A 25849-nucleotide genomic window follows, 5' to 3' on the forward strand; every position below is an offset into this window, starting at 1 on the left:
GGCCTAATACAGACTACTGTACAGTATTTTAGTCTGTCTCCACAACCCGAAGTTGACCTGCTTGCATGTTTCATGATTCATGCTTGAGTGGCCTGACTTTATGCAGCCTAATATGCCGTCGGCTCGCCCTACTTGTCACGCCGCTGAGTGTATTATTGAAACTGTATGAGATATCGAGATATCCAGTCTAAGAGCCTCCACCTGTTTAGTGGCTGAAAACGCCTAAAACTTGTATACTAGAATCTACGTAGATCCCCGTCGGTGGATGAAAAAGTAGAAGAAGTAAATTTGAGGGCTGGATGGCAAATGGCAATCTACACACGAGTTGATAGTAATCATGAAAGTCCCTGCTGAGCTCCACCTCGACATGCATAATACAGCGCCGATCCATGATCCTGAGGTCCTGTTGAGCTCCACTACTACATCTATCGTGAAACATCAACGAGTGGGACTCTTTGAAAGCGTTCGCCAGGAAATTCATATGAATACTAAGTGTCACTGCTCTTTTCAACATAGGAAGCACTCCTGGCTTATTGATAGTCGTTATGCTACCAGACTTTCGTTGCGCAAGTTCCTAGTACCCGAACAGATACTTCACAGCATCCAAGCTTGGCGGATAAGAAACTTGATCTAGGCTCAACCACTGACCGTATATCTGATATTTCACAGAGGCCCTGGGAGTCTAACCTACTAAAGGCGCATGTATCCGCCCCCAGGGTTCGGCCCAAAACCAGGGTCCACCACGCAGGGGCTGGTTAGATAAATGCCGGAGCCAAAAGCCCACCCTGTCAATCAATTCATCAGCGTACACGCCACTCTGAATATCATTTTTTGACACCCCTGTTTCGCCTCGGGTGATCATCATAGCCTTGTCACTATGGAATGGCTAGGATTGATCAAGGAAAGCTAAGCTTTGCGGCTGATGTTTAGATCTGCGGGAATAGGCCAAGCGCTAAACGCGTTATTCGAGTGTTTTAGGCTCGAGGATTACGTTTCTTGACTCCAGGAAAAGAAAATTTGCTGTCGTGGTTGAAGTAGGCATTGGTTTGCTGCTTCGTTTTGGGTATAGGTTTTGGCGGTCTGTCGAGCCCCATAAAGCACCGTCTACACTGATCGTAGGCTGAAGAATACACAAAGCTTTATGTCTATACTTTCGGCAATTTATGAAAGACATAGTGGAATTTTTTGCTCATTGACTGTATGAAATCTATGAAGTGAGTTAATCTGCATAAGCTCACGGTGTTGATAGCCAAGTTGGATGCAACTCAGATAGTCTAGGTGTTGACCTGGAAGATCTCCGGGTATCGTCCACCCGCTGGGGTGAACTTGGCCAAGACATCGTCAATTTCCGCCATCTCCTCATCCGTGATTTCGATAAGCTTGCTGTTCTCCTCCACCCGTTCCGCGGTCGTGGCACCAGGAATGGGAATGATAGTTGGCATCCCGGGACGTCTAGAGAGTGCTCTTGTCCAATTGATCGCCAACTGAGCTGCGGTACAGCCCTTCTTCGCGATCTTCTCTACTGTCTCTACCTCCACATTTTTCTCGAAATTCACCCGCTGAAAGCGCGGGAAGTTGAACGAGAGCAACAAGGAGTCTTGTGGGAGGTCGTCAAATTTCTTGAATTGACCAGTCAACATGCCTCTGCCAATTGGGGAGTAGGCGATTATTGGAATTTCATACAGGGCGCAGGCGTCTGCGACGCCATTCTCCAGGATGTCGGTAGTGAATCTATTTCAGTTAAGCACCCATGATAATTTTGTGACGGCTTGGATGACCTACAGGGAGAGCTCAGCCTCTACTGCGACGACCTTGGTGTGTTTGACGGCTTCACGGATGGTCTCGGCCCGCACCTCGGAAAGTGCAATGCCTCCGATCTTCCCGGTCTGTATATACTCCTTTTCGATCAGCCCAAACGTCACATCCATAGGGACAGCCGGATCACGACGGCCGAATTCAAACATGTCGATCTTCTTGCGCCCTTTCAGCTGCGCAATACAATCATCCAGACTCCTACGCGTATTCTCCGGTGAGGCATCTGTCTGGTGGGTTTGTGGGTTCACTCCGCCTTTGATATTCAGTACGATCTTATCCGCATCTTCAGGGTACCTCTCCTGATACTGCTCGAGGAGAACGAGGCTGTTGTAAGTAGGTGGGCCATAGAATTCACCACCGTTCCAACAGGTACCTATGGCTATGTTAGCGGAGAAGGGAGACGACATAACTCGCCGCTAGAAAAGCTAGTTACATACATCCATTCTTGATCGCTGCGTGCATGGCCTCAAAGGCCTGCTCCTGGGAGGGTGGCGTTGGTCGCCAGGTCAATCCCAAAAGGCCAAAGCCAATGGGGCCGACTCCCTTTCCACCAAGCTCGGGCATATTTTCTCTGCGCGTAGGCTGTGTGATGGTAGAATTGTTCTTAGAAGTAGAGTACACTTCGATGACCATGCCCGCTTTTTGAAACCCGTCGAGAGGGCTTCTCCAGTGAATGCATTGATCCAAATATCACCGACATCTCATCGGCGTTGAACGTAACTCCGGCCTAATCCCGTTGAGTAACAGGTTCAGGAATAGCGCTAACCAGGGGTCGAAAAGGTAGCGTCGCCGACGACACTTACCGATCCCCCTTGGAAAATCTGCATTCGCTATTTTCTTCATTCATATATGGCTAGCAACTGCTACTACTTGGAAGCCATAGTTGGATGCATTCACCGCTGTGGGATTCCTTGCGATCGCCCCTGATAGCCCGGGGATTTAGAGTCGATTGCTTAGCTACTCTTTGGTAGATAAATCCCCTCGTCGAGTAATTTAGTTCGTACGTAGCTATAGACATAGCTTTACGTAGCCCTTCATAGTACTCTAACACTTTCCTAACAGGCTACTCGATAAGACACCTAGTCGGCCTAGCAATTACCCGCAGGCTAGTACATAGTCTATTTCTATTAGGTCTACTCCTAAGTAGCCTTAGCATCCTAGCGTATACCTTACGGTGTCTAACCGTAGCTACTAAGATAGTAAAGCAATTGTCTTTCTTATAGGTAGTTCGTAATAGTACGCGCTTAGCTACTGGGTCGGCTAGTTCGTTAACAATGGGTTTAGATCTCAGCGGTGCCAAGGATAATGTCACTTGTGCTGGAGAGCAATGGATGTATACCGGGCGTTGATCAGGACTCTGGACATTTTCCTACTTGTCATGCCGTACGTGATATTGTGAAAACTGAGAATGGCTACGCAGTCATTGTTGTACCTGACAGCGAGGCCGTTATTGTGATTTTCAGTATAGGTGGATTGTCTGTTTGCGTACAGTTTAGGCGAATTGGCACATTAGAATTCTATCAACTTGAAAATATTTAAATCAAATTCGTTTCATTCGTATAAAGTCGAGCACTCTTATCTACAAAATAGCCGTGGCGTTTGCATGCGAGCCAACTCCCCCTAAAAAAAGATTAACCATAATTAGCATCACACTTATCAAAGACGGAGAGGTGAGAGTCTTACCAGGCATATTCGCAGGGGCACTCGTCATAAAGAAAGTCCACTTTCTACGCTGCCGACACTTCTCTGCCAACTTCTCCAAATCCCACATCTCACCAATGGGACACCCCCAAAGCGCGAGCAGGCTCTGATGCAAATGGTCCGTTTGAACAGGCCACACCTCGAAAGTTGGCGAATCACCCGTCACGCCAGCAAAGTAACAATCATGCAGCCAGTCCCGAACAGCCTGTTCACGGGAGACACCTGCGAAGGCGAGGTCATCGCGAGAGCGAGTCGCGGCTTGGTAGCGTTCTTCAGGGCTTATCTGGTGGTATTTCTCGACGAAGCCGGAGCGGATTAGTAGGAAATCGCCAACACGGATGTCGCCGCCCTCTGATTCGGGGCGGATATCGAGGCCTTGAGAGGCTGCGCAGGCTTTCAGATCATCGAAGGTGATGGCGTGGGATGTGTATGGGTCGTAGGATTTGTTGTGAGTTAGGGCGTATTGGCGGTAGTCGAGTAGCACGCCTCGTCCAGCGATGCCGTGTTCTGCCCAGTGGTGAATACTGCAACGGAGGTTGGGGTTTTCGCCGAAGAAATCTTGGCTTGTGGCCTGTATGAAGCCGTGAGCTTTCATGAAAGTGTAAGAAGCCATCAAGAACATTACCTTGTTATAGAATAGCTTGGTTGGAATGTGGGAGAACTACATCTCAGTCAGTAATTGAGCTCCTGGTCCCTGCTTTCCATTAAACTTACATGGCGGAAGCCATCCCATTGAGTGCCACTTTGAGTGTTGAGCGAGTAGCAGTCGTCGTAGGAAACATCCTCGGCGAGGGTCTTGTAACTATGCTGGAAGGTTTCGCGACCGAACGCGGGTTTCTCAGGCACATTGAGAGGAAGACTGTTGAATCTTTAGCAAAGTTCCACTGTTCAATCTCCAGGCTTTCTTTTTACATACTCCAATCGTACCATCTCTCCCGTGAGTATCTCCTGAGCAGAGGCCTTGACTCGCTGTGGAGTCAAAAGGTTCAACCTTCCCAGCTATTTCAATATCGTTAGCGTATTGACATGAATTGACATCGCCCACTGCACATACTTGATCATCTTCTCCCCATACCCAAGCCGCACCCTCAGGTGCACCAGGAAGCTGAGGTAAGTCCTTCCGCGAAGGGAACTTTGTGCAATCAGGGTTCCAGGGCAACGAGTCCGGAGCTTGGGTGGTCTCAGCCATGGTATCAGGCGACTTCTTCTGACCTACATGACCAGATATCGCAGAAAGTCTCTTCAAAGGGTCGTGGGATGCCATCGTGGTTGAAATACCCGGATAGATTGAGGAAAGCATAAAATCAAACAAGAAGGTGTAGAGCCAATTCAATTATATAGCGAGTGGATCAATCGGCTATGGGGTGCGGGGAGCAGAGAGTTTGCGCTTTGCTCTGTCTTCAACCGAGGATAGAAGATGAGCGGGGGTTATTCCAAGGACTGAGAATGGGCAATCCCGAGGTTATATTTGCGGAGTCTGTTGTCAGATTTCTAAGAAAGTTATATTGGTGAAAACTTCTGAGGTTCGTGTTCTATCCATTCAACAGGCTTAGGTATCTTAGTCCATGTCTCCATAGAAGACGCAAGGATCCCGGGAACAACATCTTACCTATGTCACTCGCTCATGGATCCGCAGCTTCTCCGCATTTTCTCTCCACTAATATGACGTCCGACTTTCGGCAGAGAAATAACCGTTTTGTCCGACGTAGGACAGGATGGATCATAAGGAATAAGGGGACCCTAGCTCCGTGTAGCCTGGCAGCTAAAAAGCTTGGACGGTTTGACAAGGACGTTCTCCACATTACAGTTTTAAAGGTACATTGGTGGATAGACCAGAAAGGTCCTCTTTTTCCTTTTTGTTAACTTGAATGGAGTTATTCTCCAGAGATATGGTTATGATACATTTGCATTGAAAATGGACTGGTCTTCAGTCAACAGCCGACCTTGGCCGAAGAACCTTGCGCTTGTGTCCCAGATTGGCATTGTGCACATAGAGATCCCACCACATCGTATCAATTGCTTTAAAAAAGCCATCACACCAAAGGTGTGAGATATCCGCCCAAAAATAATGGATACCAGGAGTCGACGCTGTGAAGGGGGTATGCTTGACAGAGAAAAAGATATCGGAAAGCAAAAGAGCAAAAGAAGCATGAACATGAAACACCAGTTGCCGATCGCAGAAGAAAAAGACATTGTCGTGCCGTCCTAGAATGCCCAGTTCCGTGATTCATTCCCATTGCGCCGAAGAGACGAGATAGATTCAAGCATTATCAATCGTTTCGTTCATAGGTCTGGACAACCCACGAAGTGAAGAGAGAAAAAAAAAGGGAAAGACATAGCAATCATTTAGAGACGTGCGAAATGGTAGATGGCTTGATTTAGACCTGCGAGGGCACGCCGGTGGATTGCGAAGGAGCACGACCGCCTCGAGAGCCGCCGCGGCCTCCAAAGCCGCGATTGTTGTTGTATCCGCGGCCTCGACCTCCATAGCCGCGACCACCCCGGCCGCCCCGGCCATAACCGCGTCCGCGGCCACGGTAGCCGTCAACGCTACCTTGTCCAAAGGTTTCAATGTTACGCTTCTCTTCCTCACCACGCCATTCGCGACCGCCAACGCGAATGGCGTTCTCCTCACGGTCACGAGCCTCACTGGAGATGTTGTCGAAGAAAGAGGTCGAACGGTTGTAAAGGTTGTGTGAAGTTCCAGCCGCGGTGCCATTGGCATCGGTCTCGGGCTGGTGGGCGACGTCGTGAGATTCGGCATCGGCAGCGGGGGAACCGGTGGCAATGGCCTCCTTGATCAGATCATGCTTGTTAAACTTCGCATTGGCAGTCGCAAAGTCATAGTCGGACTCGGGGACTTCGATCTTCTTGTGCTGAGCGCGAATACCGCCGCGACCACCACGAGGGTGCGGCTGGTGCTGGTGCTGCTGCTGCTGCTGGTGACCACCGCGAGGAGCACGAGGACCACTGTACGGTTGCATGTCGTTCATCTTGCGGGTAAGAGCGTCGACTGAGGCATCCTGGCCGGGCTTCTTCTGAGCACCGGGCTGAGGCAGCTTGGCCATCGCTGCCGCAACGGCCTGAGTCGCTGCGGCAGTGGCATCGATAGGAGCCGCACTGTGAGCGGGAGCGACAGGTCGCGGCGCAGCCATCGGGATAACTGGCATGACGCGGCCGTTCTTCTGAGCGGCGGCAGCGGCAGCAGGCGCAGATCCCTGCACAGCCTCAGCTACAGAAGGCTTAGACTCAACGGGAGGGGTGGGTGCAGTCTGAGCAGGGGTTGCATTGCGGCTAGAGGGCTTCTGGTCTCCGCCAGGAAGCTCGGAGGTGGTCTGAGGGGGTGGGTGCAACAGGAGGGCCGGGGCGCTGCTGAGGGGGCTGTCCTGGTGCGCCGGGGGGCATCTGAGGTGGGAATGGACCAGGTCCACCGGGAGGGAAGCCGTGGCCAGGAGGAGGAAACCAGCCAGGAGGAGGGGCGCCATAAGGCATGTTGCCAGGGAAGCCGCCAGGACCTCCGGGGCCTGGGGGGCCTGGGGGGAATGGAGGCGGGGGCCCATTGAAGCGTTGTCCATAAGCTGGGTAGAATCCTTGCTGCTGGAATGGCTGTTGTGGGGGATATCCAGGAGGTGTCTGCTGGGCTCCCTGGGGGGGTTGTGATGGTGGCTGAGAAGGGAGGCCTGGAGCGGAAGTTCCCATCGGAGGGTTCGGCATAGGTCCGGATCGCGACATGTTCTGATTTGGCAGCAGGTCAGTAGGCCGAAAGAAGCAAGGCGTAGAAAGACTTGAGCAGTAATGAATATGGGGAAATTGATCAATCAGAAGGAAGGCAACGGAAATATCGACACGGTTTTGCGCATTCCGAACAGGTCTGTGAGTTTACATCCGAAATATTTCATCATCTGATCAATTGGCCGATCGCGGTGGAGCGGGCAGCCTGATGGGTGTATTGTGTAGGAGCGAGAAGAATGGAAGAACAGAGGATCAAAATCGGTGACTTACACCAAGAATAGCAGGGTCATCGGGAACCCGAGGAGGCTCTGGCTGTGTGGTCTCCTTTGTCTCCTCATCGGCGATGCTGATATCGCTCACGTCGCTACCACGGAACACGATGTACTCATAGACAGTCGAAGAGGGAGGAACCTCCTCCGCTGGGTTCTTGCGGCGGCCCTCGGTACCAAATGACTGCACATTCTCCAACGCTATCGTCGATGCCTCGGGGTTGATCTCATGAAGTGTGCCGACATAGCTGGGAAATAATAAGCAACAAGCTCTTGGCGATTGGTAGAATTGGGGAGATCATACCGAATCTCGCTCTTGGAGATCAGGTTGAAACGCTGACTGCGACGTGTTAGCTCCAGCCCAGCCACACAAACCCTGGTTCCGCCCGGGAGTTGCAGGCGACTGACCCTATCAAATGGTTCATATCCATCTTGGCGGACTGCGCGGAATCGCGCGATGAGTGTAGAATGAGGGTTTAGAAGGAGCAAAAGGGGGGGAGAACGAAAGGAAGAGCTAGGAGGGGCGAGGGAATCGGGTGACGTGGAGGGAAGTGGGTAAAGATGGGAAGAGAAGAGAAGAGCGAAGAAGCAAAATCTGTGGTTTTGGGGAATTCGGGCTACGGCGGACCGCAGAAGCTCGGTGAGCAGTTCTCCGTGGGGATGGTTTTTGTGAGAGATCCAACGTTTCTTCGATTGTTTGGAAAGTGAAGAGGAAGAGACAAACGAGAAAAAGCTTGGCTCTTAAAAATGACAACGACTGCGAACCGAGACCATTTCTTCCAGACCTCGTAAGAGAAATTGTTATTCTGGTGTCTCGGTATATCACATTCCATGCTGACCCGTTCCCCCTCCTTCTTTACAGTGCTGCCTTGGATGAGCAGCAGAGGAAAGAAGCCAAGTCTCAGAATGAAAATGGCAATCCCATCAAGTTGCAGAGCAAGATCCTAGCTGTCTTCTCAGACCCTTGGAATCAGGGATCAGTCTACGTTGCCCAAAGTAGTGGCGTGGTGAGAAGGGTGGTCCTAGCGGTATATAATTGACATTCCCTTACACTTTGAAGTATAGACGGACTATTGACTAATTCTGTTTACAGACTGGTGAGACTGCAGCCCTCTTCAAGGGCCCCGAAGCTCCGTTGACAAGCCTATGTCTCAGCCCTGACGGCAAACTGCTGTTTGCCGGCTGCTGGGATAAGACCATCTGGAGCTGGGATGTGGCCTCCCGACAGCCTCGACAGAAGTACGAAGGACACAGTGACTTTGTGAAATCTGTGATTAGTGCGCGACTTCAAGGTCAAGATGTCCTAATTTCCGGGGGTGCGGATGCCAAAGTGCTTGTCTTCAACATTGCCAGCGGCGAGCGGATTGAGACATTTAAAAGCCACCTCCGCGGTATTCTGGACCTTTCTCTTGACCCCGAGACGGAGGATAGTCAGGCGACTGTATTCAGCGCCGGAAGTGACCGAGAGATCCGTCAGTTCAAGCTCATTGGTGGAGGTGACGACGTCGAGCCCCTTCTTCCACATGAAACCAGTGTGAACAAGCTCTTCTTTGATGCGGATGGTGATATGTGGACAGCATCCGCTGACAAGACTGCGAAATGCCTGGTGCGCGCCGATGGTTGGAAAGCCAATCTCAGTTTGGATCATCCTGATTTCGTGCGAGACATTCTTGTCGATGAGGCTGGAGGCTGGGTAGTGACTGCCTGTCGGGACGAGGAGGTTCGGGTATGGAATCGATCTGTAAGTTGTTTCGCTCCGAACTCGCGAATAGCTATAAACACACACTAACTTCATACTAGACTGGCGAACTCCACCACACATTCTCGGGCCATTTTGAGGAGGTTACTGGCCTGGCTCTGGTTGGGTCCACTATTGTTAGCGTGGCCATTGATGGTACTATTCGACAGTGGTCTCTCCGACCTGATGAGCTGCAGCAGGCTGTGGAATTGGCTAAAAATGGCCCAAAGGAAGAGGAGGAAGCGAATGCTGAGCCCCTGCTGACAGAAGAAGAGGAGCGGGAGTTGGCTGAGCTGATGGGTGATGATTAGATGTTGCATTGATACCCCGTACCAAGATATGATGATGTGCATGATAAGGTATCTTAACATTAAAGGCTAGAGGGCCTAAGTAAAATAATAAACTTACAAAGAAGCATTGCCGGTGATAATTTGGAGTCCCCAGTCATACTATACAGTGTGTATATACCTCTACCCCGGTAAACATAGCCTTGGCCTATCGACGGATCAGTCTAGCCACGTGACCATCTCGACACATGATGACGTACGGGGCCGATCTCCCATGCATTCCCCCTCCAAAGCCCCTCCCCCCGGAAGAACCTCCTGCAAATTCCCCAAGCTGAGCTCCGACCTCCCTGGCTGCATTTACCCCCACTTCCGGCCCTTGCACACCCGCCCAACCCTGCCAGACCCTCTTTCTAACTCACCATTCATCTGATCGGGTCTCGAATTGCCCCCTGGTACATAGCTCGTACGCGGGGTAGTATCTGGTCCGCTTTAGATCAGGCCCAATCTTGCCGGATTCCGTTAGCACCTCCGACTTGGGCCGAGAGATAACGTGTTGGAATTGTCCCCCGCAGACTTTCGAAATCTCACTTCACACGCGTCGCCCAGCATGCAGTCCCAACACGAGACATCAGAAGCGGGACCGAAGATGGTCAACCGCCTGCGCCAAAGCAGATCGCCATATGTGAGATTCGCAGACTAGGCCTGCCCCGCTCTGTCAAGGAGCCGCGTGAAGCTAACGGTCGACTAGGTGCGCGCGCACATGAACAACCCCGTCGCATGGCAGCTCTGGGATGCAGAAGCCATCGAGCTTGCTCAGAAGCATAATCGGATGATCTTCCTCAGCATTGGGTACTCGGCCTGCCACTGTACGTGATCGACCGGGTCTGGTATTCTCGTGCAGATTATCTTAGGTAACCGCGCTGACATTTGTAGGGTGTCATGTCATGGAAAAAGAGTCATTCATGTCCCCCGAAGTTGCGGCAATTCTTAACGAGTCTTTTGTTCCAATCAAGGTCGATCGGGAGGAGCGTCCAGATATTGACGACATCTATATGAACTACGTTCAAGCCACGACCGGTTCTGGTGGCTGGCCCTTGAACGTCTTCCTCACCCCGGAGCTCGAGCCTGTCTTTGGTGGAACATACTGGCCCGGTCCTAGTTCAAGCACATCACAGGGCCCGGGAACGACAGGTTTTGTGGAAATTTTGGAAAAATTGAGCGACGTTTGGCAGACACAGCAACAGCGCTGCTTAGAGAGCGCCAAGGATATCACGAAACAGTTGAGGGAGTTCGCCGAAGAAGGCACACATTCCCAGCCTACGGGCCGTGAGGATGATGAGGATTTGGATATTGAACTTTTAGAGGAAGCCTATCAGCACTTTGTGTCCCGATATGACTCCATCAACGGTGGCTTTGGTCGAGCCCCCAAATTCCCCACCCCTTCCAATCTCGGCTTTTTGCTGCGACTGGGCGCATACCCGAAGCAGATCCGAGATGTTGTTGGGCAGGAGGAGTGCGAGAAAGCGACCGCCATGGCCGTCACGACATTGGTGAACATGGCTCGGGGTGGCATTCGCGACCATATTGGTCATGGATTTTCCCGATATAGTGTCACGACTGACTGGAGCCTGCCGCACTTTGAAAAGATGCTATATGATCAAGCACAGTTATTGGATGTATATGTGGATGCCTTCCGACTGACCCATGATCCTGAACTTCTAGGCGCCGTCTATGACTTGGCTGCCTACTTGACGACCACCCCGCTGCAGTCACCGACGGGGGGATTCTATTCCTCGGAGGATGCAGACAGCTATCCCAGTCCCAATGATACTGAAAAACGGGAAGGTGCTTTCTACGTCTGGTCGCTCAAGGAACTCACCCAGGTTCTGGGCCCACGGGACGCTCCGGTGTGCGCCCGTCACTGGGGTGTCCTCCCGGATGGGAACGTTGCTGCCGAATACGACCCGCATGATGAGTTCATGAACCAAAATGTTTTATCTATTAAAGCTACACCTAGCAAGCTCGCCAAGGAGTTTGGCTTAAGCGAAGAAGAGGTGGTCAGGATAATTAAGGGTGGCAAGCAAAAGCTTCGTGACCACCGTGAAAAAACAAGAGGCCGGCCTGATCTGGACGATAAGATCATTGTCGCGTGGAATGGACTGGCGATTGGTGCACTGGCCAAGTGCAGCGTTCTGTTTGGGGAGATTGAAAGTTCCAAGGCAGTGCAGTGCCATGAGGCTGCTTCTCGTGCTATCAGCTTTATCAAGGACAACCTGTTTGACAAAGCCACCGGGAAGTTGTGGCGCATCTGGCGAGATGGCAGTCGCGGCGACACTCCAGGCTTTGCTGATGACTATGCATACCTGGCTAGTGGCCTGCTCGATATGTATGAAGCGACTTTTGACGACAGCTATCTCCAGTTTGCTGAGCGTCTTCAAAGTAAGAGCAGCCGTCTCGCGTTTATGATATGGCAATGACTGACTCTCTCGAACAGAATATCTTAATGAGCACTTCTTGGCCAAGACGGACTTGACGTCTTCTGGATACTATAATACCTCATCCGAGGCGACTCCTGGTATGCCGGGTCCTCTTTTCCGATTGAAGACTGGTACCGAGTCAGCCACGCCATCCGTGAATGCCGTGATCGCTCGGAACTTGCTACGCCTAGCGGCTCTAGTTGAAGATGAGGGTTACCGCACCCTGGCTCGACAGACATGCAATTCTTTCGCAGTTGAAATCATGCAGCATCCGTTCCTGTTCGTTGGACTGCTTGATGTTATAGTGGGGCTACAAATTGGCACTCGTACGGTGACTGGCGTTTTCAGCACAGCTGAAATCTCTCAACCATCTGCTCGTGGCGACAGTCTCCTCAGTCGAAAGGATGAGCCCATGGCGGCTCGTGACCTCATCGTGCAGCGAGTGCGGGCAGAGGCCGGTGCCGGCCTGTGTCCAACGCTTGCGGCCGCCTCGTTGGTAGATATCCGGCCCTCACATCTCAAGGATTTTGTTGGCAACCAGTCCTTCTGGCTAAAATCTCGGAACCTTCTGTTCAAGGACTTGAAAGCCGGTGACCCAGCCAAGAATCATCTGATGGTGTGTGAGGCTGGGCGTTGTAGGATTGTGGATCTTTAGAGTGATCATATATCTTTCTCGTTTGGGGTTTGGACTTCCTTGGGGCTTACCATTCTGCTTTCTTCGGAGTATTTTCTGGTCATTTCTGTGATAATCGTGCTGTATGGTTCCGTGCTTCTGAATGGGCGGCCCAAATGACTCTCTCGGTAGTGTTGGTAGATGGAATAGAAATGCAACTAGCAAGGGTCTTTGCCTCCTCCATCTGTCATGGTATTTTATGGATCTACTAGATATATTACGCTAGCTACGCCCCTCTCGCTTCTTCCTAGATGTGATCGTCAGTTACAGTTAAAAGTCCCATGTTGAAAACCAGCCCAGTCGGCTTCCTCCATGACATCGCGCGTCCCTCTGCCTCCTCCCCTCCCAAGCATCGAACCCCCTTGTTAACTGAGTAGTTAAAGATATAGCACTATAGCTAGTCGCTACTCTCATCATCTCTTCTCTCCGCTCCTAGTTTGCTTGGCATGTAGCTATTGCCACCCGGGTTTACACACTTTTAGCATCGCTAGAACCCACGGTTATTCCTAACAAATTAGCCATGCTCTCGCATCAATAGCACATCTCACGCACCAGCTCTGTGACTACTCCTCCGTTTCCCTTGAAGACCTTTCCCTTTATCATTAGCAAAAACCACTGACGTGCCAGGATGTTGCAACCGCGAAGCAGAACAGCCATGGCTCCACGAGCTTGGCGACGAGTACCATTTTTGGATATTTACATTTGCCCACTTTGCCTCAACATTCAAGTCCTAAGAGGAGAGAACGGAGTACCGGCTCTAAAGTCAGACGAGGACTGATAGAGTCTACGGATTCTCATATCAGTATAGAACAAGATGGAGTCTAAGCGAGCCGCATGGCTGCCAAACATTATTTGTAATAACATCGCCAATGACTGTGGCTTTTCTGTCTTAGTAACCCTAAATTACCGGAGTCAGCAACTCCAACGCGGCCAATTATTCGTGGCGCTCTTGGGATGTTCTTGGAGACTTGGCGGGGACCCCCTTTCGGAGATTGGAAGTCAAGGGTGTGTGTGACTGTGGAGGGCGGGCTACAAAGTACGAAGCATACATAGTAGACGGTGGAGTAGTTTCAGAGCATGTAGGTGTAGTATTTGATATATCTGGTACCTTGAAAACATCGAAGATCCGAAAATCCGACATGTCGATTTTGTGGCTCCAAACTATGGAGTCTGGAGTCGATCAAGGATTGTTGTGTTCTGGAACCTCGGGAAGTACAGTGGTGTTCCATTAGTTTCCGACCACCCCTTTCACCGCTAAGGGCTTACCGCCCACTCCGCCTGCCTAGTAAATCTCCGTCACGCGCGTCGCGTGAGTATAGATCCTGCGATTTATAACGATTTCTGGCGATTTCTAGCTACATTTCTATTCAAATCGCCTATCTCTTTAGCCGATATGCCTCCAATTCGGTCAAATCAGGCTAGATTACCTGCTACAAGGGCCCCTGTACGCCCGCCCCGCCGGCGAAAGCAGGAACTTGACCTATTTACGCGTACTAAGCTTGTTGAGCTAAAGACCGTGGCTAAATAGTCCTACGGTCGAATCCACAAGGAATATCCTACAATTCCCTTATCGACTATCAAATATACGGTGCTTCAAGCTTCAAAACGTGTGGATAATCATTCACTACCACGCTCTGGCCAACCCCGAAAGCTTAATGAAGAGGATATCAAGAAGATCGACGATATGATTGAGGATAATCCACGCGTTTTAATCGAAGATCTTCTCGCAGGCGTCTCAAACAAGATCAAAAGAACCTCGATCTGGCGACTACTTCACGAATAAGGCCGTAGAAAGTAGCTTGTTCTTGATCGACCGAGCCTTACGCCCGAACATGCTGCTGCTCGCCTTCGCTGGGTACTTGAATACCAGCACTTTACGCCTGAAGATTGGGCTCGAGTCTTTTGGTCTGACGAATATACAGTCGAAAGGGGTATCGGTGAGCGCCGTAAGTATACTTTCACGCCTCGACATAAGCAGATTGCTGAGCGTGATATTCGTCCAGTCCCGACGAAAGGTAAGCAGACGAAACAGATGTTTTAGGCTGCTTTCTCGGGCGCAGCAAGACGTATAGGCCTTATCCTACTATTCGGTGATCCTGCTATAGGCTGTAGTGGTGTAAATCGCTTCGTAATTCGCGATTTATACTAGCGAATCCTACTAACCTTAATCGATCATGAGGATAGTATATTTCAACAGGATAATGCATCAACACACACTGCAATCGTTATACGCGAGGCCCTACGTGAAATAGGCTTTACTTTAATGGATTAGCCTGCAAAATCGCCTAATTTAAATCTAATTGAAAACCTATAGACGCTGCTAAAGGATATGATCTATAAGATTTGCCCAGAGCTTAAGAGCATACGAAATAACGATACTACGCATACGATTCTGATCGAAAAGGCCCAGGAAGCGTAGAACCTATTAGATCTAGATATTTTAGTGCATCTATCTGCTACGATGCCACACAGGGTGTAGGCAATTATTGATGCAGAGGGGTGGTATACTAAGTATTAGAGGATTTGGATGATTCATGTAATTATTTGCGAGGTTTCTTAGGGCCGGCAGAAAAGGCTTGGCGTGGCAGAAAAAAAGGGGTAGTCGGAAACTAATAGAACACCACTGTATACGGGCCTAGTGAAACTCATGGCCCCATTTTCCTCATTTCATGCCTTGTACTCTCCGAAATTACCGATCGCATTTTCATGAACTGCGTAGGCCCTGCGGTCCCAAGTAATCAAGTAATTTGAGACCCAATGCAATAGATTGACAAGTATACCGTCAAATCGGTGTATGGATCGAACATCACAGACGGTCGCGGCATGCTCGAGCCTCGTTACGAATAAGAGCGGAGTACGATCATCCTTTGATTCCATGCAGCACTGAAGAACCTAAATGCATGGCCTTTTAGGGTAATCATAGGGCTGCGCGCTTGTTACCAGTTTGATTTTGTGGGTGATTCAACCATCATCACAGCACAGACGATGGCTAAATCTCATCCATGCGAGGGTCACCCAGCGGCACAATGGCTGAAACACGAAATGATGAAACGGCGCCGATTTAATCAATCCCAGATTGACGGGCTGGCAAGAATGGAGACCCGAATGGACCAGACTCGAAGCCAAGTTTCTTAGCGGCGCTGCCGTTGCGGTGGGTAATTTCCCGAGGGACGGCCGGTGCGTCTGGGCGTTGATTGGCAAGCCTGCCACTGCCAGACCATTCTGAAACTTGCTCGTGTCTGGGTATTTCCACCGTGTTACAGATCTCGATCGAGCTTGTCTGGGAATGGAGGATGAGCGACGCCATTGTTGATGGATTTGCTCCTGGGTCTAGGCTAGACATTCAGGGTCCTTCTTCCCTTTCTTTTCGCAACTTCAATAGAGTCATGGCAATGCCCTCTTGTAGTTCTTCACGACTTGGGGGAAACTCCAGTCCCCTGTACGCGCGGCCGCTAGTGCAGCCTCTAAATGGACGACTGGCGCTAGTGCCGAGCAGAGTGGGAATTGGGGATCCGCCCAGGGGTCAAATATCACCGTCCAATCTGGAAAATCTGGTCGAGCCCAGGCTGACACCCTTCATTATCTCCCGAATTTCATTCTGGCGTCCATGACCCAGCCCTCTTTGCGACCGGATTTGGGCCAATCACAAACCCGTGAACAGACGCGTTGGAATGTAGAATGTCCCACGCCAGTCAGTGGCGGGACGCTGTGTGGAATGTGTCGCGGATATCGAGAGGTTGGAGAAGGCGTCTAGCAAGCCGCAGTGAGAAAGCAATAAAAGGGACGGGATAGACAGCGTCGGAGGTAAAAGCAAGCACAATTTAATGAAGACAAGACAAGTCACGACAATCCAAAAAGGAAGAAGCCCCAAGTCCTGAGCTCATCTCCCCTAATTAATCGCCCGGCCCCACTTCTCTCTCTCTCTCTCCTCCCCTTTCTCTACTTGATCTCCTCTCTTCTCTCTCTCCCTCCCACGCTTACGTGCTTCTTTATATCCCGCCTCGTGGCACTTGAACAGTGTACAGGCCTGTCATTCCTTTAACCCGCCCAAGCGTACATACACTCATTTGTCAATTCTAAACTGCAGTCGACCTGCAGTTGTTGACCTCTCCCGCCCCTACGCTCTCTACATCGAACTTCCTGGGGAAGTTCTCCATCCACTCAACACTCTCAAATCTCAAGATCCCAAATTACATCTTGGACCTGATCTGTGATCGCCCATCAAACACACACAATGCGCTCTACTCTGTTCCTCGCTGCTCTTGCCGCTGGCTGCGTCAGCGCCTACGAGAAGCGTGTTTATGTGACCGACTGGACCACCGTCACGGTCACCAAGACCGTCACTGCCCCCGCAGTCACCGAGACTGTCCAGCCTGCCCACCAAGCGGTTCAAAACACTGTGACGACCACCACCCAGGGCCCCGGCGCCCCTCCTGTTCAGACTGAGTCCTCGGAACTGGCCAAGAAGTCCACTGTTATTGTGCCCATCTCCTCTACGACCCAGGCCGTTCCCTCCGTTGAGATTGTTGAGCCTTCGTCCACTCTGGCTCAATCCACCTCTACCACTGCCCCCGCTGTCTCTACTACCAGTGCCACCACCAACACCTATCAGTCTGCCGTCCTGTACAACCACAACATCCACCGTAGCAACCACTCCGTCTCCTCCGTTGAGTGGTCTGCGGATCTCGAGGCCAGCGCCCAGACTCTGGCCGCTCGTTGCGTGTACCAGCACGACACGTAAGTGCAATTTGCCAATTGCAATGCGATTGATACTTTGAAGGTTCCGATAAAATACTGACATGATATTTACACAGCTCTATTGATGGTGGTGGCTATGGCCAGAACATCGGCTACGGCGTTGATGCGAGCGATGTGGGCGCCATGATCACCAACCTGATGTACAACGATGAGATCGAATTCTTCCCTACCCCCTACGGTGCTGCCGACCCCAGCATGTCCGACTTCGACAAGTGGGGCCACTTCTCCCAGATCGTCTGGAAGGGTACCACCCACGTCGCCTGCGCCACTGTTACCTGCAACAGCCTGGGCAACGTCGACTCCGGTTCCCCCTTGCCCTTCACTGTCTGCAACTACTCGCCTGCCGGTAACGTTGACGGACAGTACGGCGAGAACGTGCTCGCTCCCGGCACCGCAGGCACCTACACTGCCTAAGCAGCTTTTCCTTTTTTAAAGGAGATACTCGCCTGGGAGGGCCCCAATCTTCTTTTGGGCTATCTGTCGGGATAGTTCTGATGCATGTTACATCTCGATGTCTAGCGAAGCCTGCATTCGTTTTCTAACATTGTGTTACCCTTTTTTTTATCCATACTATCTTCGCTTCTCTCAGCACTCTGCATGTTCCAACCTGACCAAGCACTCCCGCTGGAGACCTTGGTCAGGCCCTTTTTCCGAGGTCGGGATTAGCATTTTGGTTACACCCCTTGGCAGGGACTTGAGTTTCCTCTCAGCGCAAGTCCAAGGGGAATTTTTGTCTTGTATGTACGCAGAGGGTTGACCTGTGCTTATCTCTTTCTTTCTGCCTTATTTGACCTCGGAAGAAGGGGAACGTACAGAGTTGCGACCCCGTTACAATTGTGAATACTCCTTTTTTGACTTGGTGTCTCCTAGCGAATCTTTCTACGCCCCGTTTCCTGTGGATAAAAAAGATATGGTCCCCCCGATGTGATGTACTGCTTTATCTGAATGCGAGATGAACCTTGCCTACTAGCGATCACGGCACTTGTACACTTCATAGACCCGTACACTGTAATTCGTCAATCAGCTCGAAATCCTGTTTGTGCTTGTTGATCATCTCCCCACGCCAAGTGGATCCCGGCAATTTACCCCTGAAACGTCATGATCACCCAATCAGCTCGTCCCGAGGTCCCGCTTGACTCTGGTGTTCGATGTTTGGTCGCGCTGGGAGTGAGTTCCGCTTGAAACGATTGGGTCTGGAGCTTGGGCACCTACGGTATGTAGCCGCCGTGCCCCCCCGTCCAACCTGTCCCTCGCATCTCACAGGACGGGATTGAAATTCAAAATTGAAATCATAATCGGGGTTTATTCAAAGGGAACTTGAATCAGGTAGTTACTGTCATTGGCTTACTCTGCAGCTGTTGGCCGATGCGCTCATCCCAATTTTGCAGAATTCGCTAGTCGCATACTAACTTGCTAGTTCGTTGCTTGGTGTGTTGATCTGCACATCTGGATCTGGCTGGGAACAGTGACACTCTTATGTAAGTGATTACTACTGTATCAGGATTGAGATGAAGATTCCAGCGCGAGGGTGACACTGCGATTGAATTCATTTCATCGGTGGAGATGTGTCATAGTAAGTGCTGTTTCAAAATACGAGATGCGTGGATTTTTACTAGATGCTATCCCCGTTGGGAGGTCGAGTAGAGATGGAAGTGTGACAATTATCAAACTAGTAGGTTGTAATTTGGGTCATCGCTGGCGATTTTCATTCGGAAGAATGGCGAGGTATGACAATGAAATCAGCTTATTTGATCATTGTTTTGGAACTCTGCGTGGAGGTCGCCAACCACGGGTCCATTCTTTGTGTGTACTCGACGCTGTTTCAACTCCTTGATCTTGCAACGCCTTGCCGACTAGGGTCAAAATTATCATGGCTCGAGGATTTGTTGCAAGAATGAACACTTGACAAAGGGGTCCTGCCACGATCCGAAACTAAATTATGGAAATTGAGATCAGGTACATAGTAGACTTAAGATTCCAAAACATCCTCATCATCACCCCAAATTACAACACTCCTCCCGTCCATACCGAGTATCTCTCGAGACCATGGGTCCTCAACATACTTCCTTGACCGATTCAACCCAAGAGAGCAGCGACGGTAAGCAGACCCCGGATGAACAAACCGAAGAAAAAAGGATAGAAGAAACCCTAGACTTCTACACACAACGAAAAACCCTCGTCAAATCACTAGAAAAACACAGCATAAACATCCAAACACGACCCTTCACACGCCTCCAAATCCTGCGTTCTCTAGACCTCGTGGCAAAATCTCTCATTCTCCTACGTTCCACGCCAACCTTCACCCACGGCTCGAAACTAGAACGCTGCGCACCACGTCGAATCCAAAGAATCCTCCTTTCCCTTAGAAAAGCAAATCGGATTTTAGAGCATGGATTGTTCTGGGAAGTTTCTGCAGCATTGGCACTCATTAGCAGGCATGTGGGACGTCTTCGATTGGTGGGCGTTGTAGATCTTTTTGCGGATGGGAAGGATGAGCAGGCGAGGGAGCATCATTTGAGATATGCTTGGAAGAGCGGGGATGATCCTGCTTTTTCTTATATTTTGCATTCTATGTCGGTGTTGATGGGGTTTGTTGATTCTTGTTGTGGGTGTTGTTATTGTCGTTGGTGATTTCGATGGGTGGTTTTGATAGTTTTTCTGTGTAATTCAAGGCTCTTTGCTTGATAGTATTCCTTTAATAGATAACTCTGCGAACTGATTGGAATATTCAATAACAAGTATTTTGTGTCTTGTTTTATGAATTACAACGGCCGCAGTAGAATGTAGAGACGGCTTTTTACCTTGGATAACGCTTCTCTGGTCAACTGTCCCAGCAGTCATGTTTCGAGTATGCGACTTGAGATCCCTAGAACTGACTTGATACCTTAATCCTTGAGTTTCTGTCAACAAGCTTCTTCTTCTTTGTTTCTCTGTAACATTCATCAATATAGTCTTTCATTGATCCTTTTGAAAACTACCCCTAGTGAGTTGCTACATGGATTGGATTGGCCAACTCAACGAAATCTACACTTTCGATCCCTTGGCCGAGTTATGGAAGCCTTGCATGGGATGAATTTGAAACTGAGTCTTTCTTCATGAGGCTTTGATGGTTAGTGTGGAGGCATTTGTCCCTGCCTTTCGTGCCTATTTTGGTGAGTTTAGTGAATGTGCACAACGAGCTTTTGACTAACAAAGACTTGGAAAACTACCTCTCACATGAATCTTTCTGGGAGACCGTAGGACCCAGAGATAAGAACTAGTCAGGTTAAATAGCGGTACTTACCCCGACGTTTCCTCTATCAAGAAAAAATCATCTCAAAATTTCATCAAAATGTCTTTCTTCAGTACCGGGAGTACTTCCATCCTCGTTCAGCCCGAAAAGCAGCTGGCACTCGAGGCGGCACGATTCCAAAAGTCGCGCAATCGCATCGCGCAAAACTTGTCTCAATACAATACCGACATCAAGTTGGTATGGTCTCAGTTTGGGCCAGACCAGAACGAATTCAACCAGATGCAAAAAAGAACTGAGCGCACAAATCCCCAAAGTGGAAAATTTGCTTGGAGTCGCCGCCCTGGCCCCCTTGGGTGATCGAACGTATAATTGCGCCGAGAAAAGACAACTGGCAATTCTCAATTGTCTGAGATACGTGACTAATCTTACTTGGAGGTGTGGTCCTCGTTGGGACGCCGGGATGGCGTTGGAAATCATTAGCAAGCGGATTGGAGGTATCCGCTTGATCGGGCCCCTTGACGAGACTGCTGATGAAATGGATCGCCAGGCACGAGTCCTTTGGGAGCACTGTGGTGGCAACAAGGACAATTTCTCCTCGGGCTCCTTGAAATATTTTGAGTGTGGAGAGCTCGATTATCTCGTTCCAGACATGTATTCCGTCGACTCCTACTGTGGCTGCCCTTGGTGCCGGGGATGAATTAGTGCGCTTGACTTTTCGTTTTTGAGAATGTCTCTGTTTGTGCTCTTTATGAATATATTGAATACTATTGTTTTGTCCCTTTTGATCCACCGAATGTATATGAATGTCCAAAGTGCAATACTAATGTCAGACTCCATAGATCTGGATATTGTATGTCACGTGACTGTGGGTTTCTCCCCACAGCTCCCTTCGCCCGAAACGTCATCGCAAGCCTAATCCCCATGCCAAAGACTCTCCCACACGTGGTTTGCTGTGGTGTTCCGGTTTCAGGCCAAACCACACGTTATAATCATCTTTTCGAGAGGCTCCATATTGCTTCTCGTTTTTATTTTGCCCTCTCTCTCAGCTGACCGACCGAATATATCAGCTTGGACTGCTCACCTGTCCACACACTCGGGCCCTGTCATCCTCGAGGCTCGTTTGGTTAAGGTCGGGTGAGTTTCCCCTCCAGATATCAAGCTTAAACCCGTTCCCCATGCGCATAAAGCAGTCAACTTTCCATTTCTTTCCACCTTTCTCTGTTTCACTTGACTCTTATCTCGTCATGTTACTGTGCCAGTCGAGTCCACCACTAAACCTCTTTGGTTTTGCAGGCTGCATGTTGCTTGGCTGAAATCATCTGACTGCACAGTTCCCAGAGAGGCTCATCCGTTCCTCCGGCGCTATTCGCCTTCAGCACCGGCCGGCCCAAGGACCCCCCAACCCACATCTTCTCCCTTTCTGCTTGCCATTCCCCGTAAGTCCTTTTCTCCGTTGGCCCCTTCAACCCGAGTCGGCTCCACAATTTCACGGCTCCCGTGGAGGTTCGGAGCTGGAGGGGGGTTATATAGTTCTTGGTCGTATAAAGCATGCACGGCCTGCTGGCCGGCTTCCTTTGGTCCCCTTCCATCTGTTATTATACCTATCGTCCCACTATGCTCTTATGAGGTAGTCTCCATGCCACCATACTGCCTGCAAGACTGTCACTATTTCTACCGCACTGCTTTGCGTCTCCTGTCCCTCCCCACCTGCCTCGCCTCCGCCTACGCTTGATCGGAACGAGAGGAAATAAAATAGTCACTAATCATTATGTCCTACTCACGAACGGCAGTCCGTTTCTTTACTGCACCTAAGCCTCTTGGGAATGCCATGGATTCCGATGCAGCCAAGCGCACCGCGGCTGAGTCCCAGGGCCACACTGTCGTGAGGCCAAATGTGGCGCCCGAGCAGCCTTCGTCAGAGGCTGTGAAGGTCCATACACCCAAGGAAAAGGGCCTGACCTTTGCCAATCAAGATTCACTTCCCAAACTCCCCATTCCTGATCTTGAGGACACATGCCGAAGGCATCTGGACGCTCTATCCCCCTTGCAGACTATTCGGGAACATCAAGAGACCAAGGCAGCGGTCAAGGACTTCTTAAAGACCGATGGACCTATCCTTCAAGAGAAATTGAAGACATATGCTTCCTCTAAGACAAGTTATATCGAGCAATTTTGTAAGTTCGAGGCCTTGAGATGTTGCGAACTATCGGCCGCTAATGGTTCCAGGGTATGATTCTTACCTGAACTTCGACAACCGTGAGTCTATCCAATTTCTTTTACCGTCAATTTACATATCACTGAGATCCAACCAGCTGTCGTTCTCAATCTTAACCCATTCTTCCTGTTGGAAGATGACCCAACACCTGCTCGAAACCACCAGGTCACCCGCGCGGCCTCGTTGGTAGTGTCAGCCTTATCTTTCGTTCGTGCTGTTCGTAGGGAGGAACTTCCCCCGGATACTGTTCGTGGCACTCCTCTGTGCATGTACCAGTACTCTCGCATGTTTGGAACCGCCCGTCTTCCGACCGACAATGGCTGTGTCATCAGTCAAGACCCTACAGCCAGGCACATGGTGGTGATGTGTCGTGGCCAGTTCTATTGGTTTGATGTTTTGGATGAAAACAGCGACTTGATCATGACCGAGAAGGATATCTCGCTCAACTTGCACGTCATCATTGAAGATGCGGCGCAGACTCCTATCCAAGAAGCCGCCAAGGGAGCATTGGGTGTCCTCAGTACGGAGAACCGCAAGGTATGGTCAGGCCTGCGCGATATTATGACCAAGGACGCCGCCTCGAACAACGCCGAATGCTTGAATATCGTCGATACCGCTCTATTTGTACTGTGTCTCGATGACACCGAACCTTCGAGCACGGCCGAGCTTTGTGCCAACATGCTTTGCGGTACGAGCGAAGTGATCAAGGGTGTTCAGGTCGGTACATGCACCAACCGGTGGTACGACAAACTTCAAATTATCGTTTGCAACAATGGCAGCGCGGGTATCAACTTTGAACACACTGGCGTGGATGGCCATACCGTTTTACGCTTTGCCAGTGATGTTTATACCGATACCATTCTTCGATTCGCCAAGACAATCAACGGCCAGGCTCCAAGTCTATGGGCTACTTCGAGCCCTGACCCTGCCAAACGTGACCCTCGCAGCTTTGGCAATGTCAGCACCACGCCTCGCAAGCTGGAATGGGACATGACACCGGAACTGAACATCGCGTTGCGGTTTGCCGAATCTCACCTGTCCGACCTTCTATACCAGCACGAGTTCCAGGTCCTGGACTTTGAAGGCTTCGGCAAGAACTTCATCACATCGATGGGATTCTCACCCGATGCATTCGTGCAGATGGCTTTCCAGGCGGCGTACTACGGTCTCTACGGTCGCGTTGAAAATACTTATGAACCAGCCATGACGAAAGTCTTCTTGCATGGTCGGACCGAGGCTGTGCGCACCGTGACACCCGAGGCCGTTGAATTTGTAAAGACATTCTGGGGCGAGAACCCGGCAGAACAAAAGATTGACGCCCTGCGCACTGCAACCCAGAAACATACCGCTATGACGAAGGACTGCTCGAAAGGCCAAGGCCAAGACCGCCACCTGTATGCCCTGTACTGTCTTTGGCAACGGTCCTTTGACGAGGGCCTCTTCCATGACGGCAGCTCTGCAGGTGGTTACTCGAGCCCCAGTGATGGAATGCTCTCCGAGACATCGGAGGATTGCTTCTCCTCATCCCCCGCCAGCGGGAGCATCCGCGGAGCGCGCACTCCTACTCCCCCGACACCTGCCATCTTCAGCGATCCCGGCTGGGACAAGATCAACACGACCGTCCTGTCAACCTCGAATTGTGGTAACCCGTGTCTTCGCCACTTTGGATTTGGCCCAACGTGTGCTGATGGCTTCGGTATTGGGTACATTATCAAAGACGAGTCCATCTCATTCTGCGCCTCGTCGAAGCACCGCCAAACGGGACGATTGATGCACACGCTTGAATCGTACCTTTTCGAAATGAGGAAGTTGCTGCGCGCTACCAATCGCAAGGCCGCCAGTCCACGGACGAGCCGTGCCCGAGAGACTGAAATGCTACCGGAGCGCTTGCAGGCTGATACCAATCGACGTGGTCGGGTTGTCCGCGGGGATAACCGCGGCGCGGACACACCGACTACTACGACGGATAGCGGGGAAATAGAGGATGACGGGATGGGTGGTTGTAAGTATTACCGTTTTCCCGAGACATTTCTCATAGGGAAACAAGAGCTGACGTTGGCTTGTAGATGGATTCTTCGATGCCGGTATGCTTCTGCATGCGCTTAAGGGCGTCAGCGCAGAGCGGGAACGTGGTGATAAGCCCGAGAAGCGGAGATTTGTTGGAAAGAAGCTCCATCTCAATGAATATTGATGATGGTGGTGAAGTATTAAGACTTGTATTTATTGGAATTTCTAACGATTTACCCGTCCACATGGAAATGAGAAGCGTGTCCTGATTTACTGTCTGTGAGACCTTTGTAGACCTGCGCTATAGATAGTAGCATAGTAGCACTGTGCGTGAACCCTACACTCACCAGCCACGCGATGAATAAGAAAAGATCTTTGAATCTCGGCCGATTCCGGGCGATCCTCCAAAGAGGTCTGCTTTGCGAGGCTATTATCTCACTGCTCGTCTGTGGAACCCTGAGACATGCAGCCAAGCTGGTCTGATCTGCCGCCGCCGCTCAGCCACCCGTGGGTGGCCCTACAAAGCAACAATGTGACGTAGCAGTCCTATCAGTTTATTAATTTTTCTCATGTACCCCAAATCCTTGTGGCTTGATGTTGCTGACATAGTCGATTATTGTCTTGGAATGGGGAATGTTACATCTGCATGGTTTACTGGACTTCTGGATCTTCATTTGCCGGGTTTTCAAGACATGCGGGGTTGAAAGCAGCTGCCTTGATGTGTAGCTAACGGAAAGGATGCAGGGATAAAAATAGAGCGAGTTCTACGTCAATGATCGACAACGATTCTTTAGGTTCCGCAATCGTCTAGATCGGGGTTTGATGGTTTACCTTCGAATAGTAAACAATCCTAGCAAGCAAGTTTCTGGTTACAACGAATAATTCACTCCGATAAAGAGGTCGGTAGATACCGTTGCGAAATTATCAATTCATAGTAAATAGTAG

The 25849-nt window shown here is 50.4% G+C and overlaps 10 protein-coding genes across 10 annotated transcripts; 6 read left to right on the top strand and 4 right to left on the bottom strand.

Annotated features, from left to right (window-relative positions):
• Positions 1-1274: 1274 nt before the first annotated feature.
• On the bottom strand, positions 1275-2379 carry N7458_006492 (aldo/keto reductase family protein; the record flags this gene model as incomplete). Its single annotated transcript, XM_056909874.1, has 3 exons — positions 1275-1731; positions 1783-2188; positions 2253-2379. The coding sequence occupies 3 exons, from the start codon at positions 2377-2379 to the stop codon at positions 1275-1277; spliced, it is 990 nt and encodes a 329-aa protein (XP_056765578.1).
• A 1015-nt stretch (positions 2380-3394) lies between these two features.
• N7458_006493 (uncharacterized protein) lies at positions 3395-4780 on the bottom strand (the record flags this gene model as incomplete). Its single annotated transcript, XM_056909875.1, has 5 exons — positions 3395-3435; positions 3499-4177; positions 4231-4375; positions 4433-4515; positions 4571-4780. 5 exons carry the CDS (start codon positions 4778-4780, stop codon positions 3395-3397), a joined length of 1158 nt encoding a protein of 385 aa, XP_056765579.1.
• A 1114-nt stretch (positions 4781-5894) lies between these two features.
• N7458_006494 (uncharacterized protein) lies at positions 5895-7948 on the bottom strand (the record flags this gene model as incomplete). The annotated part of the gene is made up of 4 exons (XM_056909876.1): positions 5895-7049; positions 7519-7765; positions 7822-7857; positions 7926-7948. The coding sequence occupies 4 exons, from the start codon at positions 7946-7948 to the stop codon at positions 5895-5897; spliced, it is 1461 nt and encodes a 486-aa protein (XP_056765580.1).
• A 316-nt stretch (positions 7949-8264) lies between these two features.
• On the top strand, positions 8265-9566 carry N7458_006495 (WD40 repeat domain-containing protein; the record flags this gene model as incomplete). Its single annotated transcript, XM_056909877.1, has 4 exons — positions 8265-8305; positions 8380-8545; positions 8611-9258; positions 9318-9566. 4 exons carry the CDS (start codon positions 8265-8267, stop codon positions 9564-9566), a joined length of 1104 nt encoding a protein of 367 aa, XP_056765581.1.
• Positions 9567-10149: 583 nt separating this feature from the next.
• On the top strand, positions 10150-12674 carry N7458_006496 (thioredoxin domain-containing protein; the record flags this gene model as incomplete). The annotated part of the gene is made up of 4 exons (XM_056909878.1): positions 10150-10224; positions 10291-10408; positions 10476-11981; positions 12037-12674. The coding sequence occupies 4 exons, from the start codon at positions 10150-10152 to the stop codon at positions 12672-12674; spliced, it is 2337 nt and encodes a 778-aa protein (XP_056765582.1).
• Positions 12675-15753: 3079 nt separating this feature from the next.
• N7458_006497 (uncharacterized protein) lies at positions 15754-15999 on the bottom strand (the record flags this gene model as incomplete). The annotated part of the gene is made up of 1 exon (XM_056909879.1): positions 15754-15999. One exon carries the CDS (start codon positions 15997-15999, stop codon positions 15754-15756), a length of 246 nt encoding a protein of 81 aa, XP_056765583.1.
• A 927-nt stretch (positions 16000-16926) lies between these two features.
• N7458_006498 (CAP domain-containing protein) lies at positions 16927-17864 on the top strand (the record flags this gene model as incomplete). Its single annotated transcript, XM_056909880.1, has 2 exons — positions 16927-17429; positions 17507-17864. The coding sequence occupies 2 exons, from the start codon at positions 16927-16929 to the stop codon at positions 17862-17864; spliced, it is 861 nt and encodes a 286-aa protein (XP_056765584.1).
• A 2917-nt stretch (positions 17865-20781) lies between these two features.
• N7458_006499 (uncharacterized protein) lies at positions 20782-21039 on the top strand (the record flags this gene model as incomplete). The annotated part of the gene is made up of 1 exon (XM_056909881.1): positions 20782-21039. The coding sequence occupies one exon, from the start codon at positions 20782-20784 to the stop codon at positions 21037-21039; it is 258 nt and encodes an 85-aa protein (XP_056765585.1).
• A 103-nt stretch (positions 21040-21142) lies between these two features.
• Positions 21143-21379, top strand: N7458_006500 (uncharacterized protein; the record flags this gene model as incomplete). The annotated part of the gene is made up of 1 exon (XM_056909882.1): positions 21143-21379. One exon carries the CDS (start codon positions 21143-21145, stop codon positions 21377-21379), a length of 237 nt encoding a protein of 78 aa, XP_056765586.1.
• A 1071-nt stretch (positions 21380-22450) lies between these two features.
• Positions 22451-25088, top strand: N7458_006501 (choline/carnitine O-acyltransferase; the record flags this gene model as incomplete). Its single annotated transcript, XM_056909883.1, has 3 exons — positions 22451-22856; positions 22995-24899; positions 24964-25088. The coding sequence occupies 3 exons, from the start codon at positions 22451-22453 to the stop codon at positions 25086-25088; spliced, it is 2436 nt and encodes an 811-aa protein (XP_056765587.1).
• Between the last annotated feature and the right edge of the window lie 761 nt (positions 25089-25849).

The sequence above is a fragment of the Penicillium daleae genome (assembly GCF_028827525.1).
Source record: "Penicillium daleae strain IBT 16125 chromosome Unknown utg000006l_segment0_segment0, whole genome shotgun sequence".
Classification (NCBI taxonomy): Eukaryota; Fungi; Ascomycota; class Eurotiomycetes; order Eurotiales; family Aspergillaceae; genus Penicillium; species Penicillium daleae.